The sequence below is a fragment of the Onychomys torridus genome, chromosome 19 (assembly GCF_903995425.1).
Source record: "Onychomys torridus chromosome 19, mOncTor1.1, whole genome shotgun sequence".
Classification (NCBI taxonomy): domain Eukaryota; kingdom Metazoa; phylum Chordata; class Mammalia; order Rodentia; family Cricetidae; genus Onychomys; species Onychomys torridus.
In genome coordinates, this window is record NC_050461.1 from 64,901,197 (window position 1) to 64,920,530 (window position 19,334).

Genomic DNA, 19,334 nt, shown 5'->3' on the forward strand with positions numbered 1-19,334 from the left:
AAACTGAACGCATTTCAAGAGTGGAATTTACAATGAACAGCAACACATGGGGATTATATACAGTATAACTTCATATTGTTTCTCAGAACTATGAATTTTGTGATGTACAGCAAAATTAGAGGGCTCTGTCACATTTCTCATCTTACTACATTTTGTCTTCATGTTTATGTAGTTCTGGCTGTCCTGGAACTCACTATGTAGACCAGGATGGCCTCTGACACACAGAGATCTTCCTGCTTCTGCATTCTAAGTGCTGGAATTAAAGGTGTGCACCACTTAGCCTGACATTATTATGATGTTTTTGCACATTGAACAAGATAAATGCTTTTATTACAGCATTTTCCACAGGCTGGAGATATAGCTTAGTGGTTAAAAGCACTGGATACTATTCCAGAGGACCCATGTTCAATTCCCAACACATGCACCGTTCACAACTTTCTGTTAATCCAGCTTCAGGGAACCTAATCACCTCTTCTGGCCTTGATAGGCACCAGGCATGAAATACTTGCATACATACAGAAGTACCTGCAGGCAAAGCAACCATATACATTAAGAAAAAACTTTTCCCATTACTTTTGCAGAATTTTAATAGAAACCCTGTGATATTTTTCTAATATTTAGACCTTCACTAAAGGCATTCAGAAGTTCTTATCTTCATGTTTCTATTATGTATATTGTTGGGATTTGTAAGCAGAGAGATTTGCAGATAAATGCTACATCACATTATTTACAATGGTATTTTTCTCTCTAGTATGAATTTACTGATATCTTCTAAGATTGGCAATATGGACATAGAATGTCAGTCTTTGCATTTGTAAGGTTTCTTTCCAGTATGAATTTTCTGATCTGCTCTAAGATAATTGCACCTAGTAAAAGATCTGTCACATTCCTTACAACTGTAAGTTCTCTCTCCAGTATGAACTCTGCGATGTGTTATGTGAGTCCTGGTTAAAGGATCTGTCACATACCTCACATTTCTAAGGTTTCTTTCCAGTATGGATCCTGTATTGCCTTTTAAGATATGATATTTCAGGAAAGGACTTACCACAATCTATGCCTTACCACAATATCTCTAAAGAATGAGTTTTATGATGCCTTCTAAATGGTTAATAGTGGGTAAAGGTACTGTTTCACAGTCATTGCATTCATAAGGCTCCTCTCCAGTATGGAGTCTGTAATGGCTTTTAAGATGTGAGAGCTGATGAAAGACCTTGCCACATGCTTCATAACTACAACGTTCCTCAGCAGTATGGATTTTCTGATGTCTCCTAAAACTAGAATAGTGGGCAAAGGATCGATTACATTCCTTACATTTGTAAGGCTTCTCTCCTGTATGCAATTTTTCATGGCTTTTGAGTGCTGAGGACTGACGAAATGACTTTCCACAATCTTTGCATTTATAAGGTTTCTCTCCAGTATGAAGTCTTTGATGTGTTTTAAGACTTGAGCACTGGGAAAAGGATCTGTCACATTCCTTACATTTGTAAGGCTTCTCTCCTGTATGCATTTTCTGATGATTTTTAAATGCTGACAAGTGACGAAATGACTTCCCACATTCTCTGCATTCATAAGGTCGCTCTCCAGTATGAAGTCTTTGATGTGTTTTAAGATTTGTGCACTGGGTAAAGGATTTGTCACAAATGTTGCATTTGTAGGGTTTCTTTCCAGTATGTATTCTCTGGTGTACACTGAGGCTTGTGGCATTACTGAAGTATTTCCCACATTCCTCACACTGGTATGGTTTCTCTCCAATATAGATTGTTTGTTGCATAAGATTGTACGTAGAGTCAAAATAGTCATCACATTCTTCCTGCTCTTTCTTTGCAATGTAGAGTCTCTGATCTTGAGTAATGTTGGAACACATATTTAAAGATTTCTCACAGTCTTTAGATTTGCAAGGCTCTTCTCCAGTTTGCATGCTTTCATGTCTATCTGGGTTTAATGAATCCATAGAGGCATCCCTGTGATTACTGCATCTGTAGTTACTGGCATTTTCTAGAGTTTCACTTGTTCTATAAAGTGCACATGTGGAGGGGTCATGAAGCACTTTGCCAAGATCAGTACACTGACAAGACTCCTTTTCATTATTCACATGTTGATGGACAGGATCACATTTGTAATCGTTCTCTGGAAAATGAGTACAATTCAGATTAATAGGGCTTGTTCCAGATTAAACATTTGATAAGTGACTGTGACTGTCTTCCTATGTTTTCTCTTAAGATATGTCAACCAGCAACTACTTCACACATAGCTCCTGATATTCGACATCTTCCTTTCACTATAATTGTATGGATTTTCCCAAAAACAGAGTGACAGGCTTCAAGGAAGAAGAAACAAATAAATTAGCTTGGGGATGGAGGTTACTGACTGATTATATTTAGAATACATGTCTCCATTTTTAATTTTTTTTTTTCTGTGAAATTGGTAAAGATTTTAATCCAATCCCAGGTTCACAATCTTTGTATTTACTAATGTACAGCAAGGAAGAGTACAGTTCAGAAGTCCCAGTTCCTTTGAAGATTAAAGGCTTACTTAAAAGCATCAAAGGAAAGCCAAGCAGTGGTGGCAAATGCATTTAATCCCAGCACTTGGGAAGCAGAGGCAGGTAGATCTCTGTGAGTTTGAGGCCAGCCTGGTCTATAGAGGAAGTTCCAGTACAGCCAAGGATACAAACCAAAACATTGTCTTGAAAAACAAGATAAAACAAAATTTTAAAAAAGCATCAAAGTGTTTATTTTTTCTAAAAAAACAAAAAACAAAACAAAACAAAACAAAACACATTAGATTCTTCAAAAGTAAGAGAAGCAAAGCAAGAATTTTGCTAGATCTGAATGGCTCTAGATATAGAGCCCAGAGTCTAGAACATTTGAGGCAGGGCTATCATGGACAGCTATTGCTTCTTTCTACACTCTACTGTCTGAGCTCCACACACTGCTGTTTCTTAACTTTCCTCATAGAGTTATTCTCAAGTCTACTCTGTATAACGACTCCACAGATTATTTTACAGAGGGTATGTGTATATTCTCTACTGGGAAGAAAATGAAGGATGTAATACGAAGACACACATGCATGGAAGACAGTTAAAGACTAATCCTACTTCATGGACTCACATTAGACTTCAAATCTGTAAGATTATTCCAATATGATGTGAGCATAGTCAAATAAAATTGCATTTTGTACTAGTATTCAGTCACCATAATTCAGGTGCAATAAGACATAATGTCTTCTAACAGCTACAATAGGCATGGATGTATCCTAGTGTAGTGGGTAGCCATCCCATCCTTGGCCTGGATGTTCCAACCCCCATTGAGGCTTCGGTAATGGTCACGCCCACAAGGCGGGGCTGAGGGAGGAAGCTGAAGACGCAGGATCGAGAGAGGAGGCACCTCTTGGTTCCAAGACCCTGGATGCTGGACGCTGGAGGAAGACAGAGCAGAGTTCTCCAGAGAGAACTGCTGGACTGCACCATACCTTTCCCAGACCCTGCAACCTATCCCTTCATTGGTAAGTTACCCCACAAAATAAACCTCCCTTTTAACTACATGGAATGCCTTAATTATTTCACCAATATCTGGCGCCCCACGTTGGGTGCCATATGTAGTTTGAGTTTTCTTGCCTAGCCCACCGTCAGGACAAATCTCTCTTACCTGCCAGTCCCACAGTCACTCAGACCCAACCAAGTAAGCACACAGAGACTTATATTACTTATAAACTTATGGGCGTGGCAGGATTCTTGTTATCTACTTCTTTGATCTTAAATTAACCCATTTCTATTAATCTATACTTTGCCACATGGCTCATGGCTTACCAGTACCTTATCTCTTTTCTTGTCATGGCGGTGGCTGGCAGCTTCTCTCCTGCCCCAGCCTTCCACCTTCCAGAATTATCTTCTCTCTTGTCCCACCTATACTTCCTGCCTGGCCACTGGCCAAACAGCATTTTATTTATACAGAGCGATATCCACAGCATCCTAGGACCAGGGCACTATACTAAGGTAAATGACCAGGAATCCTTTCAAATGAAACTGAATACAGCAAAAACATTTACAGCTCTTGGTTTGTCTTTCACACGAAGCCATCACTGTCATCCCACTCATTCACTACCCTGCCCTGCTTGTGGCTACTCTTTAGTCTCCACATTCCAGGGCAATCTCATTTGCTCGACAGGTGACCAGGCCTACCTTGCATACAATAATCCATATGTTCTGTGAGGTAGCCTATGAACCACGGCAGAGTTTTTAGAAAGAATAAAGATGTCTACTATGCTCAGTACGTGAAGAGAACACAGTAGAATATAGAAATAATTTCCTAATTTCTATTTCCAGTCAGATTTACAACATATTTAGGAAGAATTTTAAGTTAAATTTTAATTAACTGGGCTGGAGAGATGGCTCAGAGGTTAAGAGCACTGACTGCTCTTCCAGAGGTCCTGAGTTCAATTCCCAGCAACCATATCTGTAATGATATCTGGTGCTCTCTTCTGGCTTACGGGATACGTGCAAGCAGAACACTATAAGCTTAATAAATAAATAAATCTTTAAAAAAATTTTTAATTAACTAATTTTAATTTTGAGTTTTTCTCACAATGTGAAATGCAGCGATGGCCATGGAGCTTTAAGATAATGGGTGGAACCAGCCACAAAACCTGTGACCTAGTAGAGTCTGTCCTGCTTACAAGATATGCTAGGGCAATGGTAGAACAGAAATTGTGGGGGTAGCCAACAAATGCCTGATTTTAAGGCTCAATCCATAAGATGGAACCCATAACCAACACTGCTTGGGTAACTAAGGACCAGTGACTATATAGCCCAAAGACCTAGGATAAATCAACAACTACTAAAGTAAAGAGAAAAAAAAAGGGGGGTTATCAATAAAATGATTCCTAATGATATTCAGCTATATTCCCCAAAGGAATAGTTTTAAGCTTAGTATTATCATGAAAATGGAAAGAAAACAACAAATATCAAGAGCAGGAGATGAACCAGATACAGAGACCTATAGTCAGACAGTATGTGGAGAGAGTCTACATGTGATGTCTCCATCAAACCCCTCCCCTCAGAGCTCAGGGAACTATGCAGAGAGGCGGCAAAAAGAGTGTAAGATCCCGAGGAGACAGAGGACAACAGAAGAACAAGGCCCTCTGAACCAACTAGCTGAATGTAAGAGAATTCAGAGACTGAAGCAGCAGGCAAAAGGCCTACATGGGTCTCCACCAGGTCCTCTGCATATGTATTATAGCTTTAAACTTAGTATTATCATGAGACTCCTGAGTGTGAAAACAAATGGGTCTCTGATGCTTGTATCTTTCTTAGGACTCTTGTTGGGTTTCCTTATCCAACTTCAATATAATGTTTTTGGTTTTATTTTATTTTGTCATGCTTGGTTGTTTTGTTATCTCTTAGAAGCCGCCCTCCTCTTCTTCTTCTTCTTCTTCTCCTCCTCCTCCTCCTCCTCCTCCTCCTCCTCCTCCTCCTTCTTCTTCTTGTCATGCTTGGTTGTTTTGTTATCTCTTAGAAGCCGCCTTCTTCTTCTTTCTTCTTTTCTTCTTCTTCTCCTCCTCCTCCTCCTCCTCCTCCTCCTCCTCCTCCTCCTCCTCCTCCTCCTCCTCCTCTAGGACTAAAGCTGTGTGCCACCACACCTCATTCCAAGTCTGTTCTTTTCTAATGAAAGAAAGAGAGTGGATGTAGGGGAGAAGAAATGTGGAGGAATTGGGAGGAGTATTGGGAAGGGAAAGTATAATCAGGATATACTGTATGAGAAAGGAAAAGAAAAAAAGAAAAACAAGATACGAGTGGAAATGTTATATGCTACAGAATTTCTGAATGCATCTTGGAATCAAAGTGAAGGGTACATGACACCTCTAAAACGGAAAACGGAAAGAAAACAACAAATATCAAAAGTTCTTTTCTACTACCAAACGTTCCCTAGTCTCCTGTTGTTTCCAAGACAGCTTGACAGAGAGTTTACAACCTATAAAGTAGGCACATACAAAGGATGAGTTAGGAATTCTAGAAGCAAAATGTTCTCACCCACAAAGACCAGGTTGTTGTAATTCTCCAACATCACATCAATGTACAAAGACCTCTGAGCAGAGTCCAGGCATTCCCACTCCTCCTGGGAGAAGTCCACAGTCACATCCCTGAATGTCAACAGACCCTGAAATGAAAATTTACTGTTTGACCATGTGATACCAGACAGAGTGCTTTCCTGGATATAAGGAGACTTAAGGAAATCAGGGATTTAGATGAGCAAAGACAATTACTCAAAAAGACGACTTCTAATATAGTCATATTCTACAGTGGGTTTTCTAACTCTGTGAAAACAGAATACTACAATATTCACAATATTCTCACAAGCAATATACATGAAACAACACACATTTAAGGTCTGGACAAGGTCATCCATCTGTTATGGAAGCTGTGTTTATATCACGCAGGATCACAGCATACATGTGTCAGAAGGAAAATTCATGATGAGGAAATGTGACTTTAAATGCTGTACCTGTAGCTCATGCTAAATACGGACACTGAATCAATCCTGTCTGTACTTGGGTCTTACATGACTGTATTCTAACAAGCTTAACTGGTATGTTTAAACTCTAGGTCCAATGTCACACCATTACAGAGCAAAGGGGTAGATATGGAAGGCAGAATTCATGACTGACCTTATAGGCCAAGAATTTTGTTTTTGTCTCCACAGTAAGAAAGAGTGTAGCAATACTTCAAACTGGCTATTATAACATTAATATACAAAATCATGTAGTTTATTAATTAATTTTATAAAAGTATTTGAGCTACTACCAAGCAGATGTAAAATCCACATCAGCCATGTTTGACATAATCTAAAATTGTCCTAACAATATGCATAAGGCAACTTAGACAAATAACAATTTCAGAAGTTTAGGAGAAAATTTCTCCACCGAAAAGCTATAAAAATTGAGGGAAGTCCAAAAACACATTAAATAATATTTAAGCTACAACTAAGTATATACACATAAGTGAAGTAACTTTGGTGTATTCAGGAATGACACAGATTTCCTGTGAGTAAATGAATATATTAAATTGTGTGAAGATTATTGTATTTGCAAAGCACTGAAAGTGAGTATATAGTACAGAAGAATGGCTTAGGATAAAATCTGAGCTATTGTGTCTGAATTTGTAGTCCTCAAGGTGTTCCTTTTAGTACTTACGCTGTATTGTCTAATAGATTTTAGGTTAGTAGTATTTATGATAATTCCTTTATCTCTAGAAATGCAAAGTGGTAACATATTTTGTTTGAGCCATGAGTCAGGGATAGAAATGTACACCTGCATCAAAGCCTATTCCCCAAATTTCTACTTTAAAACACTACAGCTTCAGGGTAGGGGAGTGAGAGTCATGACTCTCACAGGAACTGACTAGAGGAAGGTAATCATGATGAAAGTTCTCTCTGTATTAAATGTGATGACTTATGCACATCAATCAGTCAATACCCCAAGACACTTTTACTGATGCATTCCACATAGTGCTACATAATGAGTCACAGAAAGAAAGGGCTGCACAGTGGGATCCTGTTTGGAGCAAAAAGAAAAAGAGAAATAAAAATACTGATCTCTCTACTTTGGGAAGTTACCACTGAGCTTCCTAACCAGGTGAGGATATGAGCAGCTGTTCTTCTGAGAGAAACAGATATCACGTGTCAACAAACAGATGGACACATCATCACTGTTGTGATATTAAACAGCAAAGAGAAATACTAGTAGATTACAGTCTGACTCTACCCTCAAGAACATCAGTTTCATGGCAGGATCAAGCCACATGTTCCTGTTGTGTTCTGCCCTCTATAGTGTGCTTAAATCAGTATTAGGAACACAATATTATTTAGTATTAAGAACCAAGATATACATCTCTTTAGTTTTATACATTTCTAAGATGTTATGGAAGCTAGCCCATGTGTTCAACGTGCATTTTTACTACCATTATTCAAAGAAATGGGACAGACCCCACAAGCAGGGCCTACACGGCAGATGAGCCATCACAGAATAATATATACTGATATAGTACATTCACTGTAGCAATGGGGCACCAACATATGTTTGTAGTTCATGTGTCACAATGGAAATATTTTCAAAGTTATAGATCATAAGTTCATGTGGAGTATTTGCCCTCAAAAATAGAAAAAAATGGTGGTATGGTAGAATTATGAAAAGTAGTAGAAGATATGTGGAATTATGGAATTGTATGGTATAGCTGCAATCATAAAGATAGCCTAATATGGTCATAAAATAGACAGAAGAATAAAAGAATAGAAGTCCCAGAGAAAAAAACAGAAAACTATGCCTACTTAACATTTAATAAAGGCAGCAAAAAGAGATTATAAAAATATGGCCTTTTAAACAAATGGTGTTGGCAAAACTGGATCCAGTAGAAGAATAAAATTAGATTCTTACCTTTCATCTTATATAAAAGTTCACTAAAAAATGTATCAAAAACCTTAATTAAACCAGAAACACAGAAACCTAGAAAACATAGGCAATACCCATTAGGATCCTGGAAGGGACAAGTACCTCTGGATTAGAAAGAACACCAGGAAATAAGCCCAAGTATTAACAGATGGTGCTACATCAAAGTAAGAGTTTATGTTTATTAAAGGAAACAGTCAGCAGAGCACACAGACACCCCACAGAATGGGAGACAGTCTATATCAGCGGCACTTTGGATAGGGGTTCATACCTGGAATTTACCAAGAATTACAGAAATTAAATAACAAAGAAATAGAAATACCAATCAACAAATGGGAAAATGAACTGAATAGGAACTTTTCAAAGGCAGAAACACAAATGGCTGATAGATACTGCAAAAAGTAAAAAATCACTGAAATGGCATCATGAAAATGTAAACTAAAACGACTTTGAAATACTGCCTTACGTGAGCAGGATAGCTGTCATCAACCAATCTGACAACAAATGTTCGTTAGGATATCATGACAAAGAATCTTTCACTAACTTTAGGTGTGTAGGTATGTGTGAGGGTTGTGATACAAATTAATGCAGCCATTATAGAAATCAACTTGGAGACTTCAAAAAAATTAAAGATGGAATTAATGTATAACTCAGCCATTTCAGTTCTGGGCATATACCCAGAACTCCATACCCCACTATAAATCTTTTTAATGCTGCTATATTTACCTTAGGAAAGTACTAGAATCATTCTAATTGTCTATCAACAGATGATTAGATAATGAAAATGGTATACACATAAAATGGAATACTATTTAGCTGAAGAGAAAAATGTAAAGAAAACTTGCAGGAAAATGGCTGGACTTAGATTGTGTCCAATCTAAGTGTCACAAAGGAAAGAAATCATGTTTTCCCTCATATGTAGAATCTAGCCAATATCTAGTAGATATTTATGGAAATAACATACACGTGGGCAAAGTAGAACATGGAGAAAAGAGAATAAGAAAGGTTATATAACAGGGGTTGAGGTAGGACTGAATGCAGGTAATGAATATCAGTTTTGAAAAAGGATATAAAGTTAACTGCTTTTAGTTCTAATTCTGTCACTGGTTTTTATCTTTTTTTGTAGTGGATAAGTTCACAAAAATATATTTGAGGGTAAAAATATAAATTCCCATGTGTGCCTGCAGAGCTTCTGTTCCCAAAGACTATTCTAACTGCAAAACAGTATATTGAGTTGTAGAGTCTTTGGGTCCAGTGAATTTTAGCGTGTGATTTTTGTTGTTGTTTGTTTGTTTGCAGCACTTCTGATAACATATTTAAAAAAAGGATCACAATTAGGGCATGCAATAAATCAAACTATAACATTTCTAGCAAAAAGAGTGGATATGACCACTGACCTGGGACAGATTAACTGGAGAATCAGCCATTTCTTAATGTTTTTCTTCTTTGCGTTTCTCTTTCACAAACAATGAATAAATGGCTTGCCAGCCTTTCATATTAAGGGGTCAAAAAGAAAAAGCAAAAATTAATATTGAAATTAGTTAAAGAACAATGTCAAACCATATGAAAAGACTCAAGCAAAAGAATACAACCAGGAGTTCAGACAATCCCAAATCCAAGATAGCATGGAAAGACATTTAAAGCTTAGAGAAAATCACTGTCAATCATATTGTTACAACTAGAAAAATACTTTCTTAAAATTGGTGGAGACACAAGTGCATTTCAAGATAATCTGGAATTAACACAACTGATTTCAGAAAAGCAGCACTGTAGATAATAAACTAGAGGCAAAACATACACGAGAGTCAGAGGAACTATCCATGAGAACATGAGAAATAATAAATTTCATGCGAAGAACAGAGAAACACAGAAGAACTGGGAAATAACCACTGATGGTTACTTCCTTCTCATAGAGAAGGAAGAATACTACCAATAATCCAACTAGCAGCAACATAAAAAACAAAAGCACAGGGAATAAACACCCTATGAACAAAGTATCTAGCCATTCTAGAAATCAATATGGAGAATCCTCAATTAAATAAACAAATTCTGAAGTTATAAATCTAGCACATGATTCAGCTGTTCCATTCCTTGGTATATTCTCAAAGGACTCAACATCTACTTCACAGATACTTGCTCACCCATGTTCATTGCTGCTCTACTCACAATAGCTACAAAAAGGAAACAACCTTAATGTTCTTCAATTCACAAATGGATAGTAAAAATGTGGTACATATATGCTATGGAATACTATCCACCTATAAAAAAATGAAATCTTGAGCTTTGCAGTTAAATGGATGGATCATATTTAGAGAGTTACCTCAAGCCCAGAAAGAATGCATGTTCTCTCTCATAGGAAGTTCCTAGCTCCAAATCTTCAGATGTGAGTCCACAACCTGGAGTAACTGCAGTAACCAGAAAAGTAAGAAGAGATCACTGTGGGGTGTGAGGGAGTAATAGAGATGGAGTAACAGGGAACCAGTGATTTGAAGGGGAAAAAAGAAAAACAGGGAGGGATGTCATTATAGAAAAAGGACAGATATAAACACAGAAAGAGGGCAAAATAACAGTAAAGATGTCTGAAACAGTCAAAGAATCATACTGTTATCATCTAACTAAAAATGCCTATAATACACATTAGTCTGTCTAAGTATATATGTTTAGTGTGTAAATGAAAAGTTCTCATCTGGGTGATAATTCTCCTCACAAGAACATAGATATTCTAACAAAACCACTAACACCGGGTGTAAGAAGCCTGCTGTGGGATAATGCTCTGTACACTGTAAAAATTTGTTACTCCTATTGGTTTAATAAAACGCTGATTGGCCAGCAGCCAGACAGGAAGTGTAGGTGGGGTGACTAGACTAGGAGAAGGCTGGGGAGAGGAAAGGCAGAGACAGAGTCACCAACCAGATGCAGAGGAAGCGATATGAGAATGCTGGACTAAGAAAAGGTACTAGGCAACATGGCTAAACACAGACAAGAATTATGGGTTAATTTAAACATAAGAGCTAATTAGTTATAAGCCTGAGCAAAAGGCCAAACAGTTTATAATTAATATAAGCCTCTGTGTGTTTATTTGGGACTGAATGGCTGCAGGACTGGGTGGGACAGAAGCTTCTGCCTACAGAAGCCTGCTTTGAAATTGTTGGTAATAGATATCTAAGACATTCCCAAAATATTATATAGGCTATTGCTGTTGCCCATGTTTGCTTCCCAGGGATAGAAGGTGAGTCCCTCTTATTGAAGAAGCCACAAACTTCAGACACAAATCCTACAGGACTAGAGTTGGATATGACCTTAAAGCCTTAGACCCTGGGGACTAGCTTTCACAGTACTACAAGGCAACATGCAAGATTCCTAAGGAGCCAAAAAACAGACATACCTAGCTCTGACACCTGTCTATAACCAGTTCTAGCATGCCACTCATATGTGCAAGCAAAACACTAATATACATAAAACATAAATACCTAAATGTAAAATGTTATGAAGCTCAAGCTATCCCAGTGTGATCCCAGATGGCACTGCAGATCCACACAACCAACAGCATCATGGGAGTGGAGGAAGACAGACAAACAGCCCATGTAAAACAGCAGATCCAGAACCTGCCCAACAGCAATGTGAATATTATCAAAATACCATGAACTTGTGTTGCAAACTAGACAGCCTCTTCAAACAGTGGTATTAGGAAAAGTATCTAGACCACATATAAAAACATGAACCTAGGTTCAATTATCTTTTACCATACAATGAATCACAGACCTTCATGCATGATCTGAAATCATGAATCCTGCAGAGCAATACAAAGGGGCAACACTTGATACAAGAGCAGGAACTGACTAATAGTACTGTGTAAAATTTAAAAAAAAAATCCAGTGAAAGGGTAATAATTAAAAATATGAAGAGACACCCTACACAGCAGATACATTTATTAGCTAGCTATTTATACTACAATAGATAAAAACCCACCATCTATCAAAAGTTACAAAGGAAGCAAATGATAATCAATAAATAAGCAAATGAATTAATAGGCCATGGTCAACAGTAGTCGAAATGGCCAGTATGTACATATTAAAAAGCTCTACAGTGTAGGTCATAAGATAATGTAAATTTAATATATAGAGATTCCAATTCTTTCTAGTCAGTGTCTACACTCAAGTTCCTAAACAATAACAAATGCATTTCTTTCAGTAATTTCTTGAAACGTAAAAGGATAATATTCTCTAAGCAAATGATATAGACTGCAGTATTCAAAAAAAGACAGGTGAGAAAACAAACATATTTTCAACCAAAAAAAATTTCATCTCATATCTAAAGATACAAATACTGAGAAAGAAGGGAAGTTTTTTTTTTTTTAAATGCCATAACTATGGACAGCTGTTAAAGATAACTGATGATAGTCATTATAATAATGACAGAAAAATCAAAATTATCAAAATACAAAATAAACATTAGCAAACAACAAAATAACAACAGCAGACAGAAAATAGGAAAACACATAAAACATGTGAAAACTGGCACATCGCTTCATGTTCTTTTCAAACACAAGACAACCTAGAAGGAGGTCTGTCTTCTCTAAGACTCCAAGCAACTCCCGTTATAATCCTATTGAATGTTTTACAGAAAATAATCCTGAAAGTACCAAGGAACAGCAAAGAGCCAGAAAATACTAAGAGGATCAAATGTAGAGGTGAAGTCACAGTATGTTACAATTACAGCAACGGAAACCACTTGGAATTGTCATGACCACAGACAATAGGAGATATCCATGGGAAGACAGTATAGACAGAGTTTAGCATGCTGTAAATATACTTCCTGATTTTTATCAAAACTCTGTTGGCATTATTTTCAGGAACAGAGACACTAAAAGGGACAGAATGTGCTAGAATACCAAAGCTCCAAAATTTGAAAACAATAAATTTAGAGGTATTAATGTTCATTATTTTATAAAATCATTTAATAATGGTATGAAGACATGATTAGTGATGTAAATAAGGACAGCAACACGCACATGCTTAGTTAAATAAAATTTTATTTGCTTTCATTATCAATTCTTCTGTGGAAAGTCTTCTCACACCTACAATAGGATAACCATGAGACCTTTCTCAGTGGAAGTCTCCAGAATTATTTCCAGTGAAACAGAATGTGGCAAAACTAAATTCACGTCCCACTTACACAGTCACTTGAACCCCTTGCCATCCCTTCACCAATGTCTCCACCATACCTGGATCCTTAGCCACTGTCTCCCCCCTCTCCACCTTCCAGGGCTCTTTGCTCTGCTCCACAAGTGAGCAAGATCTGTGAGGCCTGACCTGAAAGTGAGAATGAGATTCTTTAGTAACACCTGAATTTCTAACACAGTACTGTGCTCAGTAGATGAAGAGAGGAATCTACAAATGATTCTGCAATTGTCATGCAGTGTCAGAATACTGAAAATATTTACAAAGCATTTTCAGTTCGTGTAACTTGAATGCTACTTCTAATCACAGTTCAGTCAAATCTCAGGGGCTGAAATGGAACTGAATAATTGGAATGACAATTTTATACACAAATGAGCTAGTGAATTTATCATGGATCAAATATGATAGAAACCTTACATTTCCCAAAAGGACATACACTTGCAGAGTAATTTACCAAGAAACTTTGAGGAGGAGCAAGGAAGACTGCAGGCAAACTGTTCTCAGCCACAGACACCAGACTGCTCTAATTCTGTAACATCCACTCTCTGTACAAAGCCCTCTGAGCAGGGTCCAGGCATTGCCCCTCCTCCTGGAACAAGTCCACAGTCACACCACTGGCTGTCAACAGACCACAAAGTAAAACACAAGAGTGAGAAAGACTGTTTTGGTGCCCGTCTTTAATCTTAGTAGTGGGGAGACAGATGTGGGGTGGAATTCTATAAGTTCAGATCCAGCCTGGTCTGTATCATGAGTTCTGGGCCAGATAGAGCAACACAGTGAGTTTAGGCCTCAAACAAAGCAAAGGTAAGAATAAAAAAGTAACAGTTTGGTCATCATCCATGAACAGAGTCCTTTTCTTGAACCAGAAAAAAAAAAAAAAAAACATTGCAGACATTTTTTTGATGTAGATGAGTGATCATATTTATTCAAAAGATACTTTCTTATCTATCCTATATTAAAATACCTTTTCATTTCTTCCATCCTTCCCTCTCTTTCCTTCTTTCTTTTTCTCCCCTTGAGATAGGGTTCCTCTGTGTAGCCCTGACTGTCCTTAAACTCACTCTGTAGACCAGGCTTGTGGTGGTATTGTGTTCCCTGAAATATTGTACACGCTAGTAAACTTATCTGGGGTCAGAGAACAGGACGGCCATAATATTAAACATAGAGGATAGGCAGTAGTAGCACACGCCTTTAATCCCAGCATTCCAGGGTAGAAATCCCTCTGGATCTCTGAGTTCAAGACCACATTGGAAACAGCCGGGCATGGTGACTCACGCCTTTAATCCCAGAAAGTGAGTCTTTAATCCCAGGGAGTGATGACAGAAACAGAAAGGTATATAAAGTGTGAGGACCAGAAACTAGAAGAATTTTGGCTGGTTAAGCTTTTACTTTGAGCAGCACAGTTCAGCTGAGATTCATTCTGAATGAGGACTGAGAGGCTTCCAGTCTGAGGAAACAGGATCAGCTGAAGAATTGTCGAGGTGAGAAATCTGTGGCTTGTTCTGCTTCTCTGATCTTCCAGCAGTCACCCCAATAACTGGCCTCAGGTTTGATCTTATTAATAAGACTCTTTAAGATTCATGTTACATAGGCTGGAAAGGAATTCCAAGATCTACCTGTCTTTGCCTCCAGAGTGCTGGGATTAAGGTGTGTGCCACCACCCCCCCAAACAGGTTTATCATACCCTTTCTAACTTTGAAAATATTGTGACCTGATACCTTCAAACAGCACAGTGTGCGTTTCCAGGCTCTAAGTTGCAACATTAAGAATTCAGCACAAGAAGCCACATTTCTTTTTTCTTTTCTTGTCTTTCTTATTTATTTATTTACTTGTTGTTTTGAGACAGGGTCTCACCATGTAGTTATGGGTGTCCTGGCACTCACAATGTATACCTGGCTGGCCCAGAAATCACTGAGATCCACCTGACTCTGCTTGCTGAGTGCAAGGATTCAAGGCGTGGGCCATCAGGTCTGACCAAGACTGTTTTCAGAATGCTCTATTTACATCACAGAGTGCTTATGTTTCAGTTGGAAAATTAATTGTGGGTAAAAAGTTTACTTTTAAATGTTAAATGTTTACAACCATATCTGTGGAACTCTCAAAAATATATCTCCGAATTCAATTTAATCTGCAGGCATTCCTGAAAGTTAACAGGCCAGGGGAAAATCACTCTGCTCATGTCCTGCCCCAGAACTCTCAGATTGGTGCAAGCAAGTGTCTGGGGAGTGGAAGGCTGAGACAGAGCTGCCAGCCACTGCCATGAAAAACATGATGTAAGATACCGATAAGCCACAAGCCACGTGGCAAGGTATAGATTTATAAAAATGAGTTAATTTGAGATATAAAAACTAAATAACAAAAAGCCTACCATGGCCATACAGTTTATAAGTAGTATGTCTCTGTATGCTTGATTGGGTCCGAATGGCTGTGGGATTGGTGGGCAAGAGAAATTTGTCCTGACCGTGGGCCAGGCAGAACCAGGAAGGCTTCAGCTCCACAAGTGTTACATTTGAGATGGGAAAGGTATGATGGAAGATGGAAGCCTTACAGCTCTGAAGGGAAAAGTATCCTGCCAGTCAGGAGCCAAGGAATACCACAACATCAAACTGAAAAAACAAAACTCACAGAAGAGATTTATTGGGAGGGAAAAACACAGCCTCTGTGCTGAGGAGAATCACCAAAGAACTGAGCATGAGGTTCACTTGATATATTTCTTGGGGGTGGGGGGTGGGGGCAGGGACCGCAGAGCTTTCCAGGGTGGCCTGACCTAGCCCTCCGCCCTGTCCCCCCCACACCCCCGTAAGGCAGGGCCTGGACACACTTCAATCTCAAGGGCTGGAAATGTTAATACCCTTAAAGATTTCTAGGGGATGGGAGGTGGGGCAGGGCCTAGCCACTCCTTTGTCTCAAGGGGCTTGCTGTCTGGAAATCAAGCCCTTTGATTAAGTGTTAATAGACACAACATTTCAGCATAAAGCAATACTTCAGGCCCCACTGTACTTTTCCACTATCTCACTGCACATGATCCAAAGACGGTATAACACAGTAGTAGAGATGATGTAAATTTCAAGAGCTTTGTCCTTACCATCATAACAAAGGAAAAATCCCTTGCAAATATCAACAAATAGATTCAAATGTTCTACTAGAGTATTCTTATAAGTATATTTTGGCAACCAGAAAAATCGATGAAAAAGAATCAGGATTAGTCCAGTTCATATGATCTAAAATTTACCGACAAGGGAAAGACATTCACAGCAGAACTTCGGAGCCGGCTTCCTTAGGAACAGCAGAGAAACTGCTCGCACCCCGTCCTTCCCTCCCGCGTCCCAGCCCCGCAGCTCCTCTGACCTGGGAGGTTCCAGGGCCGCCGGGCTGCGGTTCCCGCCACTGCGCTGTGACTGTGACTTTCCCAGGCCGCCCGCGCGGAGACTGCGGCTCCGGGAGATTTCGTGTCCCCGCGACACCCCGCCGTGTCCTCCGCACCCAGGTCTGCACCACGCGGTTCCCCACCGGGCAGGACCCGGAGCAGCGACAGGGAAAGGACACTTGGCACTTCCTTCTGTAGGTTCCTCAGCTCAACTAACCGGGCCTCAGTAACAGGACTTCCCAGCTTCCGTTACGTCACCCTGTTAACCCCTCCCACTCACGTACTTCCTCTACACCTTACCAATGGCCAACAACCTCCACCATTGGCTGTTTCCCGGAGAGTGTGTGTCTCTCACCGCCCCCCCCCCCCCCCCCCAGCTCCCCGGGGGACCGTCCCTCCCACTGGGTCTCAGGCTGCCTTCCACACAGCTCCAGCTGTCAGCTGCCCTGGACCCGCTCTGCACAGCCTCCCCACATGCTTGCTGCCAGCCTGGACCAGAACTGCATCTAGGAGGATGCTGCACCCTGGTATCTGACCCCCACAGTGAGTTCTGAAACCTTCAGATTAAACACAGGCAGCCTAACCTCGACTTAACTACTACCAGCCTCCCTGGTTACATACTTAGGCAAACGATTAACATACTAAAATCAGATGCCAGCGTCCCAGCGCTAACACAGACATTACAAGGCAAGGCCAAATACTGCAATTACGACTTGGGGAGAGACATTTCAGGAACTTGGATGTTTAAAACAAATAGATGTCTCCAAAGTCAGTGGTCAGGCTAACAACAGCCCAGGGCTGAATTCATCCCGCGAGGTATTGCTTTCATCACCAAAGGTGGTTTTGTCATTTTTCTAACTCAGAAACAAGTTTGTCTTCTGTGACTCATGCTAAAGGTGTTTTGAGATAAAACGTAGAAAAATTCTTTGAAAAAAAAATGCACTGGTGGATGCAGAGACTCTTGTCCCAGATGCAGAAAGTAAGTAAGGTATATGTCCCAACCCTAAAAACGTTAGTTATACCATCCCATCTATGACTCTGGTAACACTTGAGAAAGAGGAAGAGGAAATAAGAAGGGAAAGAGGAGGAAGGGCTAAGACATGCTGTTCTCCAGACTCCATACAGATACTATAATCAGTAACCAACAGCAACTATACTAACCTGAGGTGGCCAAACACAAGACAGCAATTAATGTAGGAAAGGGAAAGGCTCCACTCATGAGCTCTTAAATGTTTGCTATAGGGAGCCTACTTTGTTGTTTTGTTTTGAGACAGGGTTTCTCTGTGTAGTCCTGGACGTCCTGGAACAGGCACTGTAGACCAAACTGGCCTTGAACTCAGAGATCTGCCTGCCTCTGCCTCATGAGTTCCGGGATTAAAGGCATGAGTCCCCACTGCCCAGCTATGGATACATTTAAAGAGAAGAATCACCACTGCCCGGCTACTTGTTCACTTTTGACTATCAAATATTTTGTCAAGTTGCCTTGGGGAATTGTCAAGACATAATAACAAAAAGTGACGTAGTTGGTCCCTGGTGGCGCCTGCCTTTAATCCCAGCACTCAGGAGGCAGAGTCAGGAGGATCTCTTTGAGTTCAAAGCCAGCCTGGTCTACAGAGCGAGATCCAGGACAGGCACCAAAACTACATGGAGAAACCTTGTCTAGAAAAAGAAAAAAAAGTGATGTATAGTTGGGCAAGGTCATGCAAGCCTATAAATCCAGCACTTAGGAGCCAGGGGCAAGGAGAAGTCTGAGTTCATTGAAAGCTCAGCTGACTAGTGAGTTTTACAAGAGTGGTGGTGAGGGGTTACTTATAGAATCTCCAAGGACTCAATGACAGCCGCAGGACCTTGTGAGGGTGATAGCTAATAAAGCTGGAAACCTGGGGATCACCGCACAGCCTGCAGGCAGCTCAAAGGAGGTTGGAAGTGTATCTTTCAAGCTACTCACCACCTCCTCCAGGCAGCTTACCTGGTGTTTTCTTCATGGCTGAAAGGACAACTCAAATGAGATATCCATGAAAAAGCTACATGAGAACCTATCAATTTGCAACACAAAAAGTGTAAGAGAGGATAAAAGAACACAGGAGCTATAAAAGAATGGACATAGCGTTGGATAATATGTGCTAAATGCTTAACTGGGGAGGTGGTAGGAAGAAAAGTGAAAGAATGGGTGGGTTAACCAAAAGTATATATGAAGAAGCCTTATGAAATCCTACTCACTTACAAGTTAATAGTAAATATGATCTTAAAACTTTGAACACAGGTTTCCCACGTGGGCAAATGCTGCTGCTCTCAGTCACAGGGGTAATAAATGGAACTCTGTACCAAGTACAGGTTATCTGCCTAGG

General features: G+C 39.7%; 1 protein-coding gene across 1 annotated transcript; it reads right to left on the reverse strand.

The window, feature by feature from the left end:
• Window positions 1-226: 226 nt before the first annotated feature.
• Window positions 227-17,234, reverse strand: LOC118570505 (zinc finger protein 54-like). Its single transcript, XM_036169038.1, has 6 exons — window positions 16,852-17,234; window positions 14,074-14,237; window positions 13,664-13,751; window positions 9,837-10,844; window positions 6,029-6,155; window positions 227-2,127 (listed from the first exon to the last, which is right to left on the reverse strand). Exons 4-6 carry the CDS (start codon window positions 9,864-9,866, stop codon window positions 1,073-1,075), a joined length of 1,212 nt encoding a protein of 403 aa, XP_036024931.1. The 5' UTR covers window positions 9,867-10,844; window positions 13,664-13,751; window positions 14,074-14,237; window positions 16,852-17,234; the 3' UTR covers window positions 227-1,072.
• Window positions 17,235-19,334: the final 2,100 nt, after the last annotated feature.

Coding starts and splice junctions, on each gene's coding strand:
- LOC118570505 (XM_036169038.1), bottom strand. CDS start 9,866: ATGGCTGATTCTCCAGTTAATCTGTCCCAG. Junction 6,156..9,836: donor CTCCAGTTAATCTGTCCCAG/GTCAGTGGTCAT, acceptor TTTTCATTTCAG/GGTCTGTTGACATTCAGGGA. Junction 2,128..6,028: donor CAACAACCTGGTCTTTGTGG/GTGAGAACATTT, acceptor CTCATTTTCCAG/AGAACGATTACAAATGTGAT.